Source organism: Lagopus muta, chromosome 2 (assembly GCF_023343835.1).
Source record: "Lagopus muta isolate bLagMut1 chromosome 2, bLagMut1 primary, whole genome shotgun sequence".
NCBI classification, from domain to species: Eukaryota; Metazoa; Chordata; class Aves; order Galliformes; family Phasianidae; genus Lagopus; species Lagopus muta.
This window is the reverse complement of record NC_064434.1, coordinates 86,691,759-86,714,480: the sequence shown is the minus strand read 5'-3', so window position 1 is coordinate 86,714,480 and position 22,722 is coordinate 86,691,759. Positions and strand designations below refer to the sequence as shown.

At 39.4% G+C, this 22,722-nt stretch overlaps 1 protein-coding gene across 7 annotated transcripts in view; it reads left to right on the top strand.

Annotated features, from left to right (window-relative positions):
- The window catches only part of EML4 (EMAP like 4), a 156,147-nt gene that overhangs the window by 42,986 nt on the left and 90,439 nt on the right, over window positions 1–22,722 (top strand). For 5 of the 7 annotated variants that reach the window (XM_048934801.1, XM_048934800.1, XM_048934796.1 and 2 more), the window contains exon 1: window positions 20,305–20,408. The exons of the other annotated variants lie outside the window; for them this stretch is intronic. In XM_048934801.1, the coding sequence (XP_048790758.1) occupies window positions 20,342–20,408 (67 nt within the window). In that variant the 5' untranslated portion in view covers window positions 20,305–20,341. Of the gene's footprint in view, window positions 1–20,304; window positions 20,409–22,722 lie in introns of those variants that run through there. 7 annotated transcript variants of the gene reach the window in all.

Genomic DNA, 22,722 nt, shown 5'->3' with positions numbered 1-22,722 from the left:
ATTTAAAAAAGAAAAAAGGGGGGAAGAGGGGCTGGGTGGAAGTAGTATGATGAGTTTCTTCTAGGCCTGACTGATACAATCTCTGCTGCTTACACAGTTTACGAAAAGGAAATAGTTCTAATTGTTTTTCGTGGATCATTGGTTTATGGGCTTGGTTCCAAAACCTTCTTGCACAGAATGATTTCATTAAAACGGTGACACTAATCAGAAGGAACTGAGAGCATTAATTCTTAGCAAGTTTAGTAACGGAATGTTAATTTCTCTCTTGATGCTTTCTCCCAAGCGCAGTAATGGTGGGAGGTGGTCTGCCTGACTTTTTTAGGTAGCATGAGAGCTCCATGTGACTTGTTTCGGCTTGTTAGTGGCAGTCTTGGTCAAGAGCTGAGAACCTGTACATTTGCCAGGGTTCAGGCTGGAAGGCAGAGGAATCTCAGTGAAGCTTCTCAGCTTGAGGAGGCATTTTTTAAAACTGCTTTTCCTTAGTTATATTTCCTTGGTTCTTGAGTCACCTCCAGCTCTAGCATAGGCAGCATTTTCTGGATTGTGCTGATCCTGGGTCTTGTTGACTTCCCCTGGGCTGGGAGCCAGAGCTGGTGATGCTCAGGTATGGCAGGTGGATCCAGTACATCTCCACAAGCAGGCTTATTTTCATCAAGTTGCTAACGTGAGCCAGAAATGAAGATTTTGGTCCTTTATCCTGTGTGAGCTGTCTAGAAGGTCTGTACTGCAGGAATAGTTGGTCCCAGCACAGTCATGAGCTTATGTACATTGAAGCTGCAATGGAGCTAGCAGGGCTGCTAATAACTATGTTACGTGGAAAACTATTGGCAATAGCAAGGTGTTTCACGTGTATTTTAAAAGCGGGCTGTATGTGAGTCTAATGCAATACCAATGCCAGCTTGAAATCTCTTCTAAACTGCACACTGACCACTTTCTCTGGTGATGTGAGGCCAGCAGCTGCAGGGCATGGCTGGTAGTGGTGAAAACTCAAAAGCGTTTAGGGTATTGAGTGAATTTCACATATATTTCTTACTGCTGTATATTAACAATCAGCTTAATGCAGGAAGAGTTGGCTGGCTTTTTGGTGTATGCTCAGTTATCATGTTTGCTTTTGCCTGCAGTTAATCCCGCAAAGTTGCTGTAGTATATTTTCAAAACCAGTTTGAAACAAAACATTTTAAAATATTCTCAGAAATGACCTCTTTTCCTGTAGGAGAGAAGCAAAGAAAAGGGCAGAATATTTGGAAGATATACTAGCTGCATTCTTACAAGGCAGACAGCTGGTGAGAGAGAGAAATCAAATACTCTCCTAAGTTTCAAATAGAATATGTATTGTCTTCATGCTTTTCCACAATTAAGAAGCAGAAAGAAAGAAAAAAATCTATTTCTCTGTGAGAAAAAATCCTAAATCTAATAATTCTTGGATTTTTGTTTGGTTGTTTTTTGTTCAGGTTTGGAGCAATAGAAAAATGAGGTACAGGTTGATGACTTGTAATCAGTAACACATGGGCATAAACTGAAGATAGGTATTAGCCGCAGGACAGTAGTTTCAGGTTTTTATGCACATGAAATATTGCTCTCATATCCTGGTCTTCCCTGTTTTTTTGAGGAGATGTGACTTTCTTTCAGAGAAAAAATGAGAAAATAATTTTTTTTAAAAAAAGCTTAATGTAGGCTTTGCATAACTTTTGCCCTTTTAGTCTTCCTTTTTGTTTTCTTCTACTTTTTATTGGCTGTAAAGTCACCACTGAGCAGGGATAAGATCAGAATCAGTTACGCAAATCAAGTACACTTTTGTCCTTTCTTGTTCATCTCTGAACTGCTTTGGACTCCACAGTAGCCTGCTGCTTTCGGAGAACTATAAACCATTTTCCATGGATTACCATTACATCATCAACTTTTCTCGTTTTTAAGGATGGAGAGATTAAGATTGTTTTTAAATAGGCTGCAGTCATGCTTGCAAGTTGGAGAAGGGAACTTTTTCCAGAGGTGACTACTGCAAGCTGTTAGAGGGTATGGCGAGATGAACTCATTTTCAAAAAGAGCAGAGCGAAAGTGGCAGAAAATAGAAGAAAGAGGGTTACTTTGCCAGAAGAATGTCCTTGTATCTGCAAGTAGAGCCTAAGACAAGAAGTATGTTATGTGCAAGGTAAAACATAAACTTGCTGAAAACTTAACATTTTTGTCATGCATTATGCAGGCATCCTTTTCAGATCTCATGCCTTACTGAGAATAAGGAAATAAGGAACCTAGGATAGATCAATGTTATCTTCACGATTTAAGGATCACAGAGTTCATTTTACATGGAACTGCATTTTGTATATTATACCCAGTGCAAGTAGTCCTGTGTGCTGGATGCTGTGCAAACTGAGAAAGAGAGCAAAAGTTATCCAAAAGCCATTTCTAACCAAGTGAATCAGAAGGGTAATGTGGTAGGTTTTACTGATAGTCCTGCACAGTTAAATAAACAGAACTGTTTCCAGTGAAATGGGATTCAGATTGCTTAGCAAAATTTGGAGTTTATATCTGTGAGTTGGTAGAATTGTGAGACTTCATTGCACAGAAGTAAGATGAGAATTCCAGTTCAATTTTGAGAACAAATTTTTGTTTGAAACCCAAACTTAACTAGGTATTTCCTTTTTTTCTTCAGCACAGAGGTCGTTAGCAGAGGGGAACTTCTTGTCAAAGTGCTCAGTGCATACCTTGTAATGGAAATTGTGGGAGAATGTGAATAGAACAGAAATAGACCTAGCGTTTATCTGATAGTTCAACGGAAAGTAAATATTGAGATTTGTTTCTCTTCTTGTAATGGACTATTAAAGTACAGCTGACTTAGGATTAGAGGACCAAAGGGGACAATTTCCCCAAACAAGAATGTAAAAGTGAAAAGTTTAAATCTCGATGGGCATGTTGCTCACTTTCTCCACATGTTCTAACAAATTGAAAGCCTTCATGAAAGGCTGAGAATGTGAATAAATATCAGTGTGTCCCAAGGAGACAAGAAGGAAGGTCAAAGACATTGTCCTATGTCTCTGTTATAGGAGAGGGTGAGTTGGGAATAGTCTTGTACCTGAACTATGGAAGTCTGACTCAGGGAAGTTTCGCTTGAACAGCAGAAAAAAATCTGATTGAGATGCCACGCAGCCCTGATGCCTCTTTTCCCAGCACAGTGTTTTTTGCCCTCTGTCTGTCTGGAGCTGTAGCTCTTGCTGCAGGGCAGGAGGAACCTTTCTGTGCCAAATTGCTAAAGAATTTATTTTTCTGTCTCAGATAATCAGTGGAAAGTATCAGTACAGTATTTAAATTAATGCAATCTAGTAATAGTGCATCCATGAACCTCTTAGGAAATGCCACAAATTGACTGCCTGAAGCCTCAAACCACAGGTGCTGTCTTTGCTCTGTAGATATCTGAGATTCTCTCTTGAACCACTTTTTGCCCCTCATCTGCCCCATCCTGCTCGAAGGCTGTTCAATTCTCCTGTCTGGAACCGTACTCTGTGTTTCCACTCTGAACAAGCCATCCTTTTCCTATGAAGTTTGCCCTGCTCAACTGAAGATGTGCCTTCAGTGTTGTATTGATTTTAGCACCTTCTTGCTAGGCTAAAATATCCTAAGTGCTTTAGTTTCCCTCATAAAATACTTTTCTCTACCCTGTATTCTCTGAGTAGTGTTGTGTGCAACTATTTCAGTTAAATTGTTTTTTTTTTTTTTTTAGGGGAAGCATGCTGTTTTTACAATTTGTTTTCCTTTTAGTTTGGAGTAGGGAACCACAGTGTTATAAAACTGCAGCTACTGGTTTATCAGTACTATATAGAATTGATCATTCCTGTTGTGTTTTGTTGTTGTTCTTAGTAAAAAAAAAATACCAACTTTTTGTTATAGTAACAGCAAAACATCAGTATTGAAGAGTGATTTAAAAATGCTAAGAGGAGGCTAAGATCTTTTGTGTTCTGAGGTCTTTATTCTCACATTCGTCTCGTCTTAATAGGTCCCACGTCATAGTAAAAATCATTGTTTTTAATAGTCTTTCACTTGCTGCACAAATTTTATTGTGTTTTTGTCGTTCCAGCCAGCCCAAAGGACAGTCAGATTTCTATGAGATAGTTTCAGGAGAAATGACTTCTCTTGACTTTTATCTCCCAGATACTTAGTGGGTACCTGCTTTTTTGTCACTACATTGTATGTTTAGTAGCTCTGATTTCATAGTACTTAAGGAATACAGTACTGCCTCTTTGCCTGAACATCTTACCTTTTGTATAGAATCATAGAACGGTTTGGGTTAAAGTCCATCCAGCCCTAACCCCAGCTGTGGACAGGGCAGCCTCCCCAGCTCAGCTGCCCAGGGCCCCATCCAACCTGGCCTTGAGTGCCTACAGGGATGGGGCACCACAGCTTCTCTGGGCAGCCATGCCAGTGCTTCACCATCCTCTTCCATAAAGAATTTCCTTCAAATATCTCTCCTCTTTCCCCTTCTCCTATTAGGCATTGTAAAAAGAGTTTATAAACTCCCTTGAAGTACTGGAAGGCCTCCGATGAGGTGTCTTCTGCAGGCAGAAAAAAGTCCAGCTCCCTCAGCCTTTCTTCATAGGAGAGATGCTCCAGCCTTCTGATCATCCTTGCAGATTCCTCTGGAGCCATTCCAAAGTTCTACATCTTTCTTGTACTGGAGGCTCTAGGTTTGGATGCAGTTCTCCAGATGGGGCATCAGGAGGGCAAAGCACAGGGTGACAATCGCCTTCTTCTCCCTGCTGGCCACCCTGTTTTGATGCAGCCCAGGATAACATTGGGCTTCCGAGCTGCAAGTGCACACTGCTGGCTCCCCAAAGCCTTCTCTTCTCCAAGCTGTACAAGCCCAGCATTTCTTTCTGCTAGTGCTTTTTTTTTTTTTTTTTTTTTTTTTTTTTGTCTTTCAAGTGTTACATATCTCCACCTTAAATATTATTCCAAGAGAGAACACATCAGTCCTTGCTTTACCTCTGGTTTAAGCTTGCTGTATTATTTGTATTATTCTTTTTCTATGAATAAATTATGCTATTAAAATTAAATTTACCTTTACTTCATTTCAGTGTTCATTTCACTACTACATTTCCTTGATTTCTTTTTCAGATCTTGTAGTATCAAGTTCATTGTAGCATGCTTGTAGCGCCAAGATTTTCTTCCTTCTCTCCCAAACTACTCCATTCCCCCCTCCCTCTCTTAATGATTTTTGGCATATCTGTCATTGTTACATGTGCCAATTATTTCAGCATTGTGGGATGGAGATTATCCAGATCCCCTCATTTAGTTTTTGTAAATGTTCTCATTTTGTTTCCACAGGGTATGTGGTAATAACCATTATCCTATCCTCATTTTCAATGTACCGTTTTATTATCTTTATTTAAACAGAAGGCAAAGTATTTGCTTTAGTATTTGTTCCTGCATCTTTTTTCCTTAACATCCTCTCAAACCTCAGTGTGCAGCTGCCTTTCTGTCCTTTTTTGAAGCTGAAATGCACAGTAACATTTATACCTCCCTGATTTCTTTTGCATAATTCACCTCAGGTAGACTTTCAGTTGTTTTTTCTTTATGGTTGTATCCTGTAAGCTCTGAAATGTGCTTGCAGTTCTTTTTTTCCAATTTGTATTGAAAGCTTTTCCGCTTATTTATATATAAAAGTAACATTACTGATAAGGTAGTTATACATCTAGGTTGCAAGAAATATTTGTCACCAGGTTTAATTCTTTAGCTTGGTAAACAAATCCAAAAACTGAGAGGGGAGGGGGGGGGGGGGGCGGCTTTCATTTGGTGTATAAACACCTTCTGAAACAGTTCAGAGCCATCAGGCCCTTTAACAAATGACAGTAGTTTCTTGAGGTTTACCACTCCCCAAATTCTAGACATTTGGGCATGTTCCTATGAAGTGACGTGAAACGGCCATAGGCTTGTATGTGTGAAATTGGCTTGTGGCTGCTTGAGCCACTGACAAAACAACTGACAAAAAAAATTCCTGGTGATTGATGGCCAAAAGAGTCTTCCAGCTATCACGCCATTACTAATGTTTGTGATTTTTTTTTTTTTTTTAATTATTATTTGTGTTCTTTTCATTTGATATGCTGGTTTCCTAGGAGTTCACATTTCTCAGTGATGGTGATCAGTGATGATGGGGCTGTTCTGTGGACTGCAGTTCTTGTTTAGGTGTTAGTCTTTGCAGAGTCCCAGTTGTTCCCCTGAGTTGTAATTGCCAAAAATTTGTTACTTCTTTCAACCATTATTTCCTAACCATATAACTGGTATGTGATGCTTCCTCGTTCCTTTACATTTAATTGCCTTGTAACCTTTGGTGCCTGTGTCTGTGTTGCTGCTGGTATATGTGATGGTGTCACCTACTGCCACACGGTATCTGGCTCTGCATACTGCACCCAAGTTGAACTCTTTTGTGGTAGTGAAATACTGGAAGTTGAGCTCTTAAACTTGCTGATATGGTCAATTACTGAGTCATTCTACACCAACTAAGTCTGACAGATGGATCCACTGTATAAGATCTATGTTTTAGTACTTCCTTTATTTTTCCTTATCCAGCATTAACTATCTTACCTGGCAGTATTAGCCACTGTGTAAGTATTGACTACCTCCCAAAGGTTATCTTTCTCTTAATCTACTTCTTAAATTTCTTGATGTAGCAAAAGATAGCTTTTTGTGGTGCTAACACTTCTTTTGAATCTACTTAGTGCTCACTGTGGCAAGACATTCATCATCTTACTGTGGAAAACTATTCATCATTCAAGAGAAATGTGGAGATGTAATACTAAAAACAAACAAACAATCAAATAGCAAAATAATAAAACTTCTGCAGTGGACTATTGCTGTAGGGTTAGAAACATTGAGCTGAAATGGCTGGAAATACTTTTATAGGAGAAATTCTGGCAGATCTATAACCACCACATGAGAAACGTGATTGCCTAAAAACAAGTTGATGTCCTATTCTTCTTGCAGATGTGCACCCTATACCATTAATTGTAATTCTAGGAGATGAGAGAGCTTAGGAACACAAGGATGCATATAAAATGTGTAATCACACCAGTAACTGACTCAAATTTTTCTAATTCTCTGCACCCAGTAATGTATATACTTGACAGTGCATGTGCTGTATATGTAGTTGTTAGTGACTCTTCTTCCTAAACTTTCTAAAAGCAGAGTGATAGATGTTAGCTGTGCTGTGAAAATGTGTAAATGTTGAATTGTTTAAACTTTCATGTGTTACAAGAAGTTTGGATCTGCTCTCTTGATATACCATTTCCAAATGGTTGCTTCACTGAAGGGTTGCCCAGATCCATATGTGTACCAGCTGGTTTTGCTTTGGTTTGGCTTTTTTTTTTTTTTTTTTTGTACATGGCTTCCTTTGCTTTATTTGTATGTTTGGTGGGTGTAGATGTTATGCACTGTTTTTTTATGGTTTATGGAGAGCAATGGGCAAAGGGAAGGCCTCAGCGAGTCTCGATGTCAGGCAGGATTTGATTACATTTGGAATAACTAATTGTGATATATATTGTTTATTTTTTTGATGAGAAGGAAGAGGAAGTTGGATGCATCCTGCATAACAGCTTCTTCTAATGCACTGTGATTTATCCTTGCACCATGCTGTTGCTGCTCCCTGAATAGGTGATCATGCTGTTAATATTGGTGCCAGCAAATAAAGGGGAGGATGCCTGGCCATTCAGGAGGAGCAGTTGAGCCAAGTTCTATGTTATTCCTTCTAGAGGTCTAAAAAGATATGGGTATAATCTCTCCCACAGTTAGGGGTCTCAAAACCAAAAACAACTCACTTGTGATGTTTTGTGTTCTTGCTTGCACGGTTATTTTCTTTCTTTCTCTTATGAGTATTGAACAGATGCATGCTCTGCTTTGGTGCTGGCCTTATCTTTGATGCACACTAAGTGTGATGCTCTGAGGAACCAGAGAATTGCCTGGTTTTGTGGGTTGCAGATTCATGCATGTATACACATATGTATATGCATACGTATGTGTGCACGCACTTATATGCAGTACAAATTTTTCTCTATTCCTGTACCTGTAGCATTGACAACCTTTGTGCACAATCTTGAAGAGAAGTAGCCAGTATTAGTGTCATTATTCTTGGAGGAGCTGGGAAATGGAACTAGACCCTCAGTGCAAGCTCACAGTGCCTGTTTTCCTGCTGCTCGCTGGAGTGATGTGTGTGTCATGTCTGTCACAGAGCTGGAAGCAGCTTTGCCCTATGCTTGCTGGAAGAGCATTGCAGCTGAGTGATTTGCCTGAGGAATGTCCTGGCACTGTTCAAGGTTTAGTGTCGGTGTCTAGGTGTCTGGGAGGCTATGCTGTACCTCTGCATTATGAACACATGAAATTGTGTTTGTTTGTGAGAAGGTTTTAAAAAAAGCAAACTGGATTCTTCCTTTTCAGTTACCTCCTTTGTATTTACTTTGGAAATGCATCTTCCTACGTGTAGGAATACCGGTTATTTTGTAGAATGGCACCTGCTTCAGTCTTTTCCAACACAGTCGGTTGCAGTTCAAACAGGTGCTCAGGTTTAATAGAATTTTAAAAGCTGTCTGCTTAATGCTGTAGTGCAATCAAACCCTGCTCTGTTTGTAGAAGATAGGGTCAGCATTCGTTAGAACAATTGATATGGCCCATAAAAATAAAGCACTTTGCTCATTTTGCTGTGAATGTTCAAGTAAGTGTTTTGACGCACCAAGCTGCAGTGACCTTTACCACGAGCCATGTATTCAGTGACTGAAGTCCAACAATCCTGCTAGAGGAGGAGACCTCGAGTAGCTCTTTAGTGTTATTTTGTGCATCATCATCAGCTGCATTGCTGAGGGGCATAACTTTATGGCAAATGTTTCAAGAGTTTGGTTTTTCCTAAAGTCACTCTTTGTAAAGCTGTGAATCATGGTGAAGAGGATCTCTGTGTGCATTCAATAAAAGCAGGAAGTCTGCAGCTCTCAAAGTTGCAAAAGGAGAAAGCATGTAGATAGCACAGCTGTAGGGTGCAGCATTAACCAGGGCACACAGGCCAAGAAGAATCTGATATAACAAACACAAGATTATCAAAACACATGTACCCCATCCTAATAATTCCTAATAATTAGGCTGGCCTTATACTTAAGATCTGCTTAATAAGTTTTACATTCTTGCGTGCAGAGGATGCCTGTCACATGATATATAGTTTAAACAAACGTATTTAATTGAAACTGATACTGTTTATAGTTGTTCAGTTGAAGCTGCTATCTCACTGAACAAAGCCTGATATCTAGTGCCTGTATCCAGCTGACCTATGTGGAGCTTCATTCTGGATTCCCCTGTATCTTGGAAAATACTTGCAATTGTAGAAGAATTTTTTTTTACCCTGTGCAGGTGATTGTGCTTCTTAAGTGAGAACATCAGGGGGCCTTTAGAGATAGAGATGGAATTAAAAGTAATAATAATAAATTGAAAAAAGGAATGCCTCGCTTAGGGAATTAGTTTACTTCATTCCATAACATGAGTGGATGGTATCTATAACAGTACTGGAGCCACAGCCTATCTGGGAAAAGGTGATGCTATTATTAACTGCAACGTTATTTATTTTTTAGACTTCAGTTATACCTTCTCACCTTTCCTACTTAAGGTAGAGCTAATACATAAATGACAAATCAGTGACCTTTTTGCTCTGAGGAAAACGTCCCTGATTGTAAATACCATTTTAGTGATGAATTAACTGCAGTGGATCAATTTTCAAGTTTATATTTACCTATGGGGAAAAGCAGACTGATCTCAATATGTTACTCTTTAATACAAAGTAATTTCACATGTAGGCTTGCCTTCTATTTTAATGCCCATTAGTGAAATTCATCTGAGAAAGTAGCACATCGGTAAAACCTGTTTTGAGCCTTTTTCATATGGTACCATGAAACTTTTTTTTTTTTTTTTCCCTAAGGACCTTGATTAAGCCAGCATAATTTTAATTTTGTCATTTTTATGAATTTATAACTTAATTTTCTTTCTGGCAAAACAAATGTGAGAAAAATAGATTGCTTGAATAATTTGCAAAACAGAATTTGTTTAAACTCTGATGGAATAATATTAGCCATTCATTTCACAAAAGTAGATCTGAGACTCAATTGGTGGGAACATGATGCTATAGAAGAAGGAATAATAGAGTCACATGTTTATGGTAGCATGAGATGTTCAACTGCTTCTTAGCTATAATTTTACTGAAATACTTGTTCAGAAGTCTTTGTGAGGGTGCCTTGGTTTAGAAACTTACAGAAGTTGCCATGTGGTATTAAACTACAGCTCAGGAGATGGCAATAGGCCCTGCCAGGAGTGCCGCATTCCCTCCACCCAGGCTGAGCCCTTCCTGCACAACGGGGCAGCAGGACCTAAACATTTGCTACAAAATCAAATCTGCCAGCAGTGAATCTAGTTTGAACTGCTATCTCCCTCATGACCTAAGCCATACCCCAACTGTAGGGCTTCATGCCACGTATGGGTTATTTCTACTCAAACCCGTTTATCGAAGGGGGACGCCTTGAAAGCAGTTCTATGCAGACCTCACAAGGCACATTCTGGGGATGGCTGGGCTCATCCCACATAGGTGCACAGTTCCTAACTGTCTGGAGATCAGCAGAGCTGTGCTGCCATGCCACTGTGCTCTGACATGGCTACATCAACTGGCTCCACACCATATGTGTTCATGTGTGGTGTGTGCAGTGCCAGGTTCTGTTTGGGTTTAAAGGTCTCTTCTGGTAGAATGGAAAGATTCACCAAAATAAACACCTTATTAACCTTGGAAATGTATTGCCAGTATAGATTCAGGCATCTGTTATTTTTAAAGAAGTTAGGATCCGAGTTTTCTGCAAAGCAAATGCTCATCACATGTTGTTGTGATGCCAGTGCTCAGTAGTCTCAGAGGTGTCCAGGCCAGCTTGTGTGGATCTTGGAGCTAGTGATAAGCATCAGGCTGCAAATTCAGGCCCTTGTTTGGCTAGCTCATTCTTTGTAATGTATGTCCTGCTGAAGGATATAGCAATTGATTTTTAAATGAGAAAAGGAAGGAGACAATGCAAATTAGCAGTGTTTTGTTTTCTCACATTCATTTCAATACCATAGATCTAATTAAATTAACGAAGACAGAAATTAACAAGATGCTTCCTTCAAATTGCTGTTTAATTCAATCTTCTCTGAAATTCCCCCACCTCCTTCCAATGCTAGTATCCTCTGTGGCTCTTGAGGATGCTGTGAGATGATACTGATTTTATCCAATTGATGGTATGCAGGTATGCTTTAAAACCTGCAATTTGCTTTAATGGAACCTAACCCTGGCCACTTGTAACTGACAAAGCAGGTGAAGTCTATTGCCTGATTACACATCAAGTGGGTTAAATCAAGTGATCCTTCTTTGGTGGGAGGGAGAGAAAGGACTTGAATTCTGTCAAAAGTTCTGATATGTATGGAATTCCTCAGTTCAGAAAATCTTGGCAGATATTATGTGTCATCATTTGCAATCCACAACTACTGTATTTTGTCTTTGTTTTAGTGGGGCTGGGCTTCACTGGGAGCCTCCTTGTGGGGCTGCAAACTACAACAAAGAGCTGTAGAGTGATAGAGAAGAAAAAATGACACAAAGCAGTTATTTTAAGGATTACTTTTTAGATACAGAGATCTACTTTTTTTTTTTTCAGATATATCTTAGTTATTCAAGTGCTACCCATGACTGGCAACAATTAATTGCTGTTTAACATTGTGCAATTATATTTTTGTATTGGGCGGTGGAATTTAGGGTGGCTGAACTGAAGTGGAAGATTTTATTTTTTGAGTGGATGATGTCTTTTTGGCTTTCTTCAAATCTATTGCCTTTTAAGCTGAAAGCATCCTCAAACGGTGTCTGAAGAACTTCTAGAGAAGACTTCTGAAAAAGGAACTAAATTTCTATTTTCCTTGATATTTCAGTCTCTTTTCACTGCTACCTAATACTGCTTTCATTCTGGTATCCTACAATGTAATTTGTGTGTTTTCCTGTAGAAGTTTTCGTTTATGTTGAAAGTAGGAAGAAAAAAAAAAGTTTTTGAGCTGTAAATACAGCCAACGGAGAACTATTCTTACACTGGTGTTAAAATGTCCTGCTTTTCAGGTTTGTTACTTTCAAGTTGATTTTGCTGAAGGCTGTCTTATTTTAGTAACTCTCCAGCACTTAGCTGAAGGAAATAGCTGAGTCTTCCTGTTTATAAAAATACTAGGCAAAATATTTCTACCAAGTAAAACTTGTGCTGAAGATGTAATATTGTCAGTTGCTCAGTGTACTTTAGGCTACTGTGTTGACTACAAACTCACTGACAAATAAATCACCGTTATAGTTTGTCTTCTGAAGTTTTATTTTGGCAAACTTTGGAAGCTGTGGAGATGATTTGACTGTTTTTTGAAAAAAAAAATCTTCTGGCTTGGGATTAGAAGAAGGAAGAATGTGTGGATTTTAGAGCGCCTTGTATTCTGGAGTGAGTATTCTGATGGTTATGTGTAACTTGTGCTTTAAAACAAAAAATCACTTTTGATAAGTAATTCAGAGCACTTTACTAAGGTTGGAATATTAAGGAAAACATACCCTGTAAATATAAAGAATGCTTTGTAATTTGAAAATGTAATTTAAAAGCTCTACAACCAAGTCCAGTTCTTTGATCCTCAGCTTGGCTTTTTTGAGTGCTTTAATCATCTTTTATCATTGATAAGAGTTTATAGTATGTTCTATAGAGAATACACAGTTGAAATCTAAGCACTATGTTCATGTTATTTGTCAAGCTTCAATCTAAAAATCTTGTGGTAGAATTGTGATTCCATCAATCTTGATCATGTAAACTTCCACATAAGTAGTTATGAAGCTAGTTAAATGAAGTGTAGTAACTTAATGGTTTAAGAATACTCCTTGTATTTAGAAAATATTTTAATTTTAGAAAATAGTAGTTTAGTTTCTATGCACTGTTAATGCTAGAGCAGATTACATTGCTTATCCTCTGCCGTTTGGAGCTTGCATCAGTCTGTGTTGTTGTTTCTTGTGTTAGTGAAGAATTTGATTTTGGTCCCATCATGTCTGGTATTTTTTTCATTTGGAATGTGGATTTTCATCCTTGTCAAAGAACAGATGGATTAACTTCATGTCTAAAGCGGGCTTAAATTTCTGCTAAAGTGTGTATGTTCCCATTGACATCAGTATGTTTTGGATTGCTTTCTTGTTTTCTTGCCCTTGATGTTCAAAGATGGCTAGATAGAACACAGTATGAAACTTACAGAGAATAAAGGGCACAGTGAGCTCAGTCACATGCTGCGGCCACCGGCACCGCCTCCTGGATGATGGTTTTGCCGAGTATGAAAATGTCCCTCATGTAATACAATACTGTTTAATTCCTGTCACGTCTGACCTTTGGTAGGTCTCTGAAGCTTCAGTAGTAAGTTGGATTCTTGGAAAATACAATTCTACTATTTCTTAATGCCACCAAAAACCTTCTCTATTTTGCTGTTGGCTTTTTCCTTGACGTGATACATTGTTGTTTACATCACAGTGGCAAAGCAAGACCTTTACCACTGCACACCAAAGCATGTTCTTTGTTTTCTCTTTTTTTTTTTTTTTGTTCATTTTGGTCTTGCTTTGACCTTTAACTGTCATAACAGAATTGATGATCCAAAGGAAGAAATAATTTGTCCTGACCAATAGAATATTTTATGGCAATATCCACATATGCATATCTGTATTCAAAGGCTGACCTCAGTCTTGACATGTAAAAGACCTATCAGTTACAGTGGCATAGGCTGTATGGTGTTTCTTGTTATCCCTTGTTTGTTTTTTTTTTCCTCCAGAGACACTGCCCAAAGTATCAGTTGTGCCAGTTTTTTTGTAACATTAATTTTTCATGCAGGAGGAATAAATCAGCAATCAATCTCTAATTTCATCTTGGTAATGTTATTCAAACTTAGAAATAAACATGACTTCTAGCATGGCATATAGTTTTTTAACTTGGTTGAAAGGTCTCTTGACTTTGGATGTGTGGTGAACCAAGCTAGTTCCTTCTAATGACAGTTTTGAAAATAGTGTGACTTGTTCTTAATGGTCCTTTTTTTCCCCAGTGATCTGCTTCAGTCAGTCTCCTGTGTTACATTCACCAAGTTTTAAAGTGAAGGTGAAATATAATACTGAGAACACAACTGAAAAATGAGACGTGCACGGGAAGCTTCCAACCTTTTTTTTTTTTTTTTAATATAGGTATGATATCTGTTATATTCTACGATATAGGTCATAAGCCCTACCTTAGAATTTCACAATATCTCAGTCCTCTTATTTGTAAACAGGCTATGATGTTTATTATTATGACCCAGTTTACTGAGTACAAAATATGCTGACTGGTATACATTTGAAGGAATGACAGATATAAAAGTGTCCTTTCAGATTCCCTTTAAACCACTTCGTTTGATAGCCTGTGCCATCAGTAGGGTAATTAATTTATGGACTGTACACCTGTTAAATGTAATATGTCAAAACTGTGGCTGTAAATGATATCCTGATAAGGTCAAACTCTGAGGTGTTGTAATAGTTGAAGGTCTGACACCTACATCACATTTGCGTGTACTAGGTAATATTTAAATAGGAGATACGATGTTTACACAGTGAGGTCCCAAATGTGGGCAATCACCCCACTGCTCAGGTGGGTATGTGAGTTCTGATAGTGTATGTAGGAGTCTAGACGATGAAAGCCATCTGGGCAAAGCCAGAATAGTACCTGTGTCTTTTCTCCTTCATTGACTTGTCACTTAATGAGTGGTTACATCAGAGCCAACCTGTGGGTTGTATTTCCAGTCCTTGCTGCCCACCCAGCACCTTTCTGTGCATGATAGGGACTGCATCGCTCTGGTGCACTGAGCACTAGGTGCATCAGCAAATCTCTTGCTTGTCATCCTCCATGATTATTAGTTTTGAGGCCAAGATCTCTCTTTTTTATTAGTGTTGTTTTCATAACAGTTTTTCCAGTTCCTCAGCATTTTAAAGTGGATAGTAAATGAGAAACTCTCTGTCATGAATAGTGGACTAGTTTCAAATTTTATTGTTGTATTTCTTTCCATGCTAAATTTAGTTTAGAGTGACTTTTAAAAGTAGCAATAATAATCAACATACGGCAACAGCCAACATTAGGAGATGTTTTGATAGGCAAGAAAGATATTTACTCATTTTGAAGGAATATACAACTCTTAAACACTGTAATGTTTCTAGAATTAGATACTTTATTTTGAAAGTGCTTTGTCAAAAAACATCTTTTGCAGTTGGTTCATCCTCCCCATTCCCCTCCCCCCCACTTTTTGCAGAAGTGAGCTGAGTGGTTTGACACCTGGACACTTCACCATGGCTAGTCCATACCAGGGCTTTGTGTGACTAAGACTGCCAGTTACTTGTCTACATGAACAATCATAATTTTGCTGATTACTTTCAGAGAAGGAGAATGCAATGTGTTTAACGACGTAGCATGGTTTACCAGTAGCTTTGGAAATACCATTTGTGTATTCAAATCTAAGTGGGTTTTGGACCAAGGATGAAACTACAATGATCTCCAAAAATACAGGCTACTCCTGGCGGGGATGCTGTGCTCATGCTCTTCTCTTTCTCAGGGGGCAGGGTTGCACATTTTCACTGGCCTCTATGTAGAATATGCAACAGCTGTGCTCTGGAACATATGCCCAAAGAAAAATTCACTTTTCCTGGCTGTGTTTTAGATTTAATACGTTTTCATCTTGTTTGTTGGCCATTTCCTTATTGCGTTTGATGGGTAGGCAGGAAAGCAGCTGCAAGCAGTCTGCTTTGCAACTGCTGCTAGCAGGCAGCGGAAGGCGTGCTACAGCTGTTGTCTGATGTTATGGTTGGTGAAACACCAGCCTCTAGCACTATCACCCCTCCTGCTCTGCCCATCAGTGTGCTGCCACCTGGACAGGGCTCTGAGCGGGCAGCTGATGCAGTTGAATAACCATGTAGCAAGAACTGTCAGGTGGTTACTCTTAAAATACATGTGCGTTTGCTTTTTATTGCTTTCTTCCTGCCCCCTCCTCCCACTGATTATATAATGTTCTAGAGGGGGGAAAAAGGAAAAAAAACAAATAATTCTTCTCCAGATTTTGAGGGTGGCTGATTGCACGGCCACCACTATGGTTTAGTTCTAGAAGGCAGCCTCAGGATGGCTTTTACAGGTTGGATACAGGTGTCTTGTTTCTTGCATTTTCTGCTTGTTAGCTGTAGTTTAGGAAAAATGCCCATAGGATGGAGGAGTTCAGCATAGGTCCAGTGGCTTGTGGATGCTGAGGGTGTGCACTGCCTTCCCTGCAAACTCCTGGTATTCCAGTCTTCTGTATCAGTTCTTGCTCTTGTTTTCTGGCAGTGAAGTGGCAATGAGGAGGGGAGTAAACTCTTCAGGAGGGGAGTAAACTCTTCAGGAGGGGAGTAAACTCTTCAAAAGGGCTGACAACAGCAGGACTAGGGGAAATGGTTTTAAGTTGAAGGAGGGAAGATTTAGGTTAGATGTTAGGGGGAAGTTCTTTACTAGGAGAGTGGTTAGGCCCTGGAACGGGCTGCCCAGGGAGGTTGTGGATGCCCCGTCCTTGGACGTGTTTAAGGCCAGGTTGGACGGGGTCCTGGGCAACCTGATCTGAATATGTATGTTGGTGGCCCTGCTAGGCAGGGGGGTTGGAACTACATGATCCTTGGGGTCCCTTCCAACCCGGGTGATTCTGTGTGATTCTGTGATTCTGTGAATGAGGTGCTATTTACAAGTCTAGCTGTTTTACAATTGCCTTCCATTACCTGAAGCAGAGCTGCTATTGACTGATGAGGCTTTATGCTCTGGCTTGGATGACTTCATTTCTCTAAAGAATTTGGGTGATCACTGAAGAAATTACTGTTCTCTCTTTCATGGGTTGGAGGTAGGGTGCAGCAGTGACGCAGCAGCTGCTGGAATGTGATACCTTTGGTCCGGAAGGTAATTGTCAACTGAAATGTGGTTGCAGTTCCTTTTCAGAAAGAGGAAAGCAAAATAATTGAAGGATTGTTTTCCAGCAGAAATACAATCAGTTTCTTATATGTGAAGAAATACTATTGACTCACATTCCTTCTTGTAATTCAAAGAGTCGTTAAATTCATCTCTGTATACTTGATTATTTTATATTGATTAGAGATATTAGTAACAACAGGTGTAAAAAACAAAAAAACACCTTTTATCTTTAAAGAAAGATAGGTGGGAGCATTATTTTGGAGGGATTATTAGTATTATGGAGGGGTTATTATAATGGCATAAGCAACATATCTACCTCATGTCATCTGTGGTTTCTACAACCTGCTGTGCAGGGAGGTAGAGATCCTGTTCCATGAAAACATGGGTAGACCTTTTCCAACCTTCATACAACTGCAGATACCTTCTGTGTAGCAGGATCATTACCAAGGAAACTCAACCATCTTCTTTTGATTTTCAGTTACAAATGATAACGCAGGAAGACCATATCCATTCCTCAACCTGTGTGGCTTGAGGGACAGTAGCTTTTGGGGGGTTCCCCAGCTCACTTGGCTGGATTTGGGACACTGAAAAACAATGGCAGAGTGGCAGGGAACCTGCTTCCTCTTCTTTGCATGAGAGGTGACTCAAAAGAGTCTGGGTCTTACTGTGGCTTTCCTCAAAAGTCAGAGGAACCATGTGCCCCCACCTCTGAAGACTGTGTGGTTTGGAGAGGGTTTTGGTGCTTAAAAAGCTGAAGTGTCTCAAAGGACTCTTTCCTTAGGCTCATCATCTGACTGATGCTTCTGCAGTATTTGAGACATCCACTGTTCTTACCAGACGTGTAATGTTCTAGAAAATTCCCATGTTGGTGACAGAAACCCAGGGGAAAAAAAAAAAAAAAAAAAAAAAAGACAAAGCAAAACCAAAGAAACAAAACCAAAAAAGAACCCCCCCCACTCATCAAACAAAACCAAACCATGTTTCTTCAACATGCTTGGTTCTACTCCTGATCTTTAATGTGCTTTATTATGTTAGATTGAAAAGGTTGTTGGTTTTTCTTTTTCATGGGTATAACATGTGCTTTGCACTGTTAACACATAGGGAGTTTTTTCCTCGGCAAAGGTTACTTGCCTACACTGTGTGTGTTTTATTTAAATATGAGTTGTGCTAAAATACTGCAAGAGAAGGGAAGCCTGAGATGTTGCTTAGGTCTGTTAGAGGTAGATACCTGTTTTGCAAGAGGGAGATGGCTTAGGAAGGAAGGTACTGGCTGGAGATGGGCAAGGAAAAGTCCAAATGAGAGGTCAAGGTTTTCATGAAAGATTTAAAGGTAAATGAAGGAATTGTGACCCAGGTCCTCAAATTAGTGGGCAGTATATGGCAGGTGGGATGAGAGTTTTCAGGGTAAGCAAGGATACTTGGGGCGTCTGAAAACTATCTTCAAACACTAGCCTTCTGATGAGACTTCTTCAAGAAGCTTACTGCCCTACTGCAGTTTTTTTTTCTTTTGTTGAGACGGAAACAGCCTGATGATGGATTTTTCCCATGTTTTGTAATTGTGCTAAGTATTAAGGGATACTAAAATCTAAAATGTATCTGCGCATCCAGCCCACCCAAGATAACACTCAGTGTTTCATCTTGCAATGAGGATTTTTTCCTCTAATAATGTGATGCAACATGTTGGTTAGGATAAGTGGAAAGCAGGGGGTCTTGGTCAATCCCAGTGCTGCAGCTGTGTGTTGAGTATCTTGGCTTAGGGCTGTTTACTTAATTGTTCCCTTGCCTTTTGCCCTTTATCACTTTCCATCATTCAGTTTCTTAGGCTCTTTTTATTACAATTATTAATCACAGTCATTGTCTGTCTTGCTTAATATAGGAGAGTTGTGTTCAGCTGACTGTCTGGGCTTTTTCCTGATATTTTTGTTTGGCTTTGGTTTTCAAACAACTGCAGAGGTCAGTTCCTCCAGTGTGGTTCCTGTAGTTCCTCCAGGAACTGCAGAAAATGAAGGTACTATTAGAATTATGCAGATGGATAATTCCAGGGTAAGAAATTCCAAACTCTTGGTGCTCTCTCTTAACTATGTGTTTTTATGAACCTTCTTATCAACTGTTTGTGAGCATAGAAAAAAATTCTGCCTGTCTTGTTTTTGAATGGAGTCATGAACTTCCCCTATATATTTTTCATTATCTTGTTGGAAATAAAAGCTTAAATCAGGCAGTATTTAATGTGCTTACAGCATTTGAAAATGAACTATTCAAAGAATAATAGAGAGATGAGGCAAAATATATGCAATACATATTCACAAATAGCTTTGTTTTGACATTTATCTTGCTGCATTCATTCTGCCAACTGGCTGCAGGCATGGCTACCAAAAGAATGAACACATGTTGCATTCATTAGTTCTCATCTGGCTGTGCTTCATCTTGCAAGGCAGACAAAATCACGATCGCACTAAATAGATTGTAATGCATTTGTAATATGAGGTCTCTTCCACTTAACAGAATGATAGCATTGCAAAGCTCCTGCTCTTAAACCCCTGGTACTTTGCTTCATTTTAATGAAATGAATGCAAATATACTGCTAGTGACGTCATTGCTTTTTTGCCTTGAAAGATGTCATAGGAAAAATATTCCAATATAATATTAAACAAATAGCCACCCAGCCAACCCTGTTGCCCTCCCCTCTGTGTGAACTTTTCATTTCATATTGTGCTTTTACTGCTTTAAGATTGGTTTTCTTTGACACAAATAGACATTCTTTGGAATAATAATCGTTTCTTTGGATTGATCAAATATAAAAATCCTCATCATTAGCTATCTGCGGTGTTTCTTATTGTTCAGACTTACTGCAAATAGACTGCTGTTGTCTTTTTGTAGCTACCATCACAATATTAAAGCTGTGCTTAATGTTCTCTGTGAATATGTTGCAGTGTTGTCTCTCTGGAAGAGACACGGCAGGGTATATCTGTGCGACAGCCTAATTGTTTTAGTTTTAAATGGAGAGCGCTACAAGACCCTGTGTATGTATGTAAACAATGGCCATTTTCTGACTTTCAAGCAGGTTGAAGAACAGCTGGTAAATTCTGCTTCCCCTAAGGGGGGAGGGGGGAAGGGCAAGAAAGTCGTAATGTTGGGATCGCTGATGGATAGCTAGCGCACGGGGAAGTATTTCTGCGCTGCATGCACTCGCAAGTGCCTTTATTGGTGAGTTTCTGACGTCAGAGGGCAAGCCACTCCCTGCGGCAGCCTGGGATTTTTGTCCCCATCCCACCCCCTCCAGCCTCTGGCCAGGGTTGCAGGCAGAGGGGCCAAGCTGGGGGCCAGCAATGGAGGGCAGCTTGCCCTGCCTGGCAGTCGGCTGCGATCCTGCGGCACTGGGGAGCTTCTGCACGGGTAAAGTACGGTCACCTCTGGGCAGGGGAGAGGGAAAGCTCGCATTGAAGGGGGAAGATTTATCCGGGTGGTGGAGTTGACTGCAGCCTTGCTAGCAGCTGGCAAGGTGTGCTTATGGAGAGGCTGAGATAGCTTGCTGAAGCGTGGTGTCCTTGAGCAAACTTTATGAGAAACCAATAAATTTGCTATCTGTGGATAGCAGAGGAAATAGCAGGAAGGTGACTGGGAGGTAAATAATTGGCAGGGCAGAATGTTTCTGATGCAGTGGCTTTGGTGGTGTGCGTGGCCTTTGGCAGCACATCCCAGAGTGGGTCGTGTGCTGCCAGAGAGGAGTGCTCCAAGCACCCCTTCCACACATGGGGAGAGCTGCTGCTGCGTGCTCCCTTTGGTCCAAACCTCAATTTTATGTTGCAGATAGGAGAGCTTCATGAAGTCCCTGCAGGGAAGCATTGGCTTCTCAAGGGCCTCTCAGGCAGGAGGCAGCAAAGATTCATTCAAGATAGGTGGTGAAAATAACTCTATCTGCTGCAGTTTAAAGTTACTGTATTTCTGTGTGTGTAAAATGTTTATTTGCCCTTCAGAGGTAAGATTTTTTTTTTCCACTTTTATTTTTGTCACTGTCCTCATAAATCTAAAATCTTTCAATACAGACTTCCTTTCTTTCAGCACTTGCTATCAAGCTGACCTCTGTTCAGTGTAAACCAGATGATTAATTGAAGCATTCTTGCTATTATCAAAAGTATGAGTTCAGTTATTAGGAAAGGAAAATTAAAGACAACCAAATTAATTAGTGACCATGTGTATTGTTCTTGTGTATAGCAGAGAAGTGTTATTCCCAGTGAAACACTCTTCTCTGAGCAGTTCTTTTAGTGCAGTTTTGATGTAAGACATGTTTTGTCTAAAATACATCTATCAACAGGAAAACTTCCTTAAAAAAATAAGTATGGGCAGGTACTCGGTGCATAAATCTGTATGTGTATTTAATGAGAGAGAGAGAGAAATGACCTTGCCACAGTGTGCTTTCTTAAAGTGAGCAATGCACTGAGCTTTATCTGCTTCAGAATTCAAAGCATTCAGTTTAGAATTTAAGATGTTGCAACCCTAGGGAAAAAGAGGGAGGGTGAATTGGAAATCTTAAAATTACAAGTGTTTCATACAGCCTTATACGATTTTTTTTTTTTTTTTATGGTGCCAGAGTAAGAAGGGGCAAATGTTTAACAGTTTATCTTCAGTATCAAGTTCAGCAGAAGAGAAATTCTTAATGGCTGTAATTGGCCAGCATCGTTACTGATGAGTTTAGGATTATGTAGAGACATTTTCATTGACTTTAATAGCTTTTAGAGGGTTTTTTGGGGGATCAACTGGTAGCACAGTCTCAGGCTTGAGTTTGAGGCATGCGCGGAGTTTTGGAAGAAAGCGTGACATGATGGACTGGCCTCAGATTTGTCTAGAAATCTAGCAGAGTAAGATGCAAGAAATATATTCTTTTCTCAAAGCATACGTTATACTTTAATCAAAATTTTCTAGGAAAAAAAGTAAATTTTGGTACAAAACTGAAGATATTGTTGAATGAAAGTTCAAATCAGCATTTGTAATTGAAAGAAAATGTGACTTTGGATATTTTTAGCAGTGCAATATATTCTGCTGATTTAAAATTTCATTCCTACTTACGTCATAAGACCTAATGTACCCTTGTATAAAATTTTTGTGGAATGTGCCCTGGCTGTCAAGTAAACTTACAGAAATGAAAAAGTGCAATCATGGAGAATCTACATAGAGCTTTGTTCCTATGAAAATTCTAACCACGTTCTCAAGAGTTCCTTGCCTCCAGGGCTTTTAGCAACTTCACAAGATGGCATCTAGTAACAAGAAATAGGAAAAAGCTTCAGATTAAGTTGTAGATTTTTTTTTTGTTGGTGGTGGTTTTTGGCAATATGTGTTCTCGCTGTTTATGTGTGAAGGAGATTAAGACCTTGCAGAAATTATATGGCATTTTAGGTAAAGTTTTGGCAATAACTTCTTACATTTATTTATTTATTGAGGATCCTAAGGAGATACAGTTTGTTATGAGAGCTGTTGCTACTCTCTTACCTGTAACAGTGAATTAGTTTGTGCTTGACAAACACAAAATCGAAGAAAAATACCAACAAAACTCAAATCTGTCTCTTTTGGTGTTTGTGTGCTTTTTGTTTTTTGTTTTTTAATTTCTGAGTATCATTTTACATACATCTACTCACTCATTTCTTGGCAAAGCTAAAAATATATATTTTTTTTTCAGCAGAGAAGAACTAGAACTTCCTTTTAGTAAATGGGA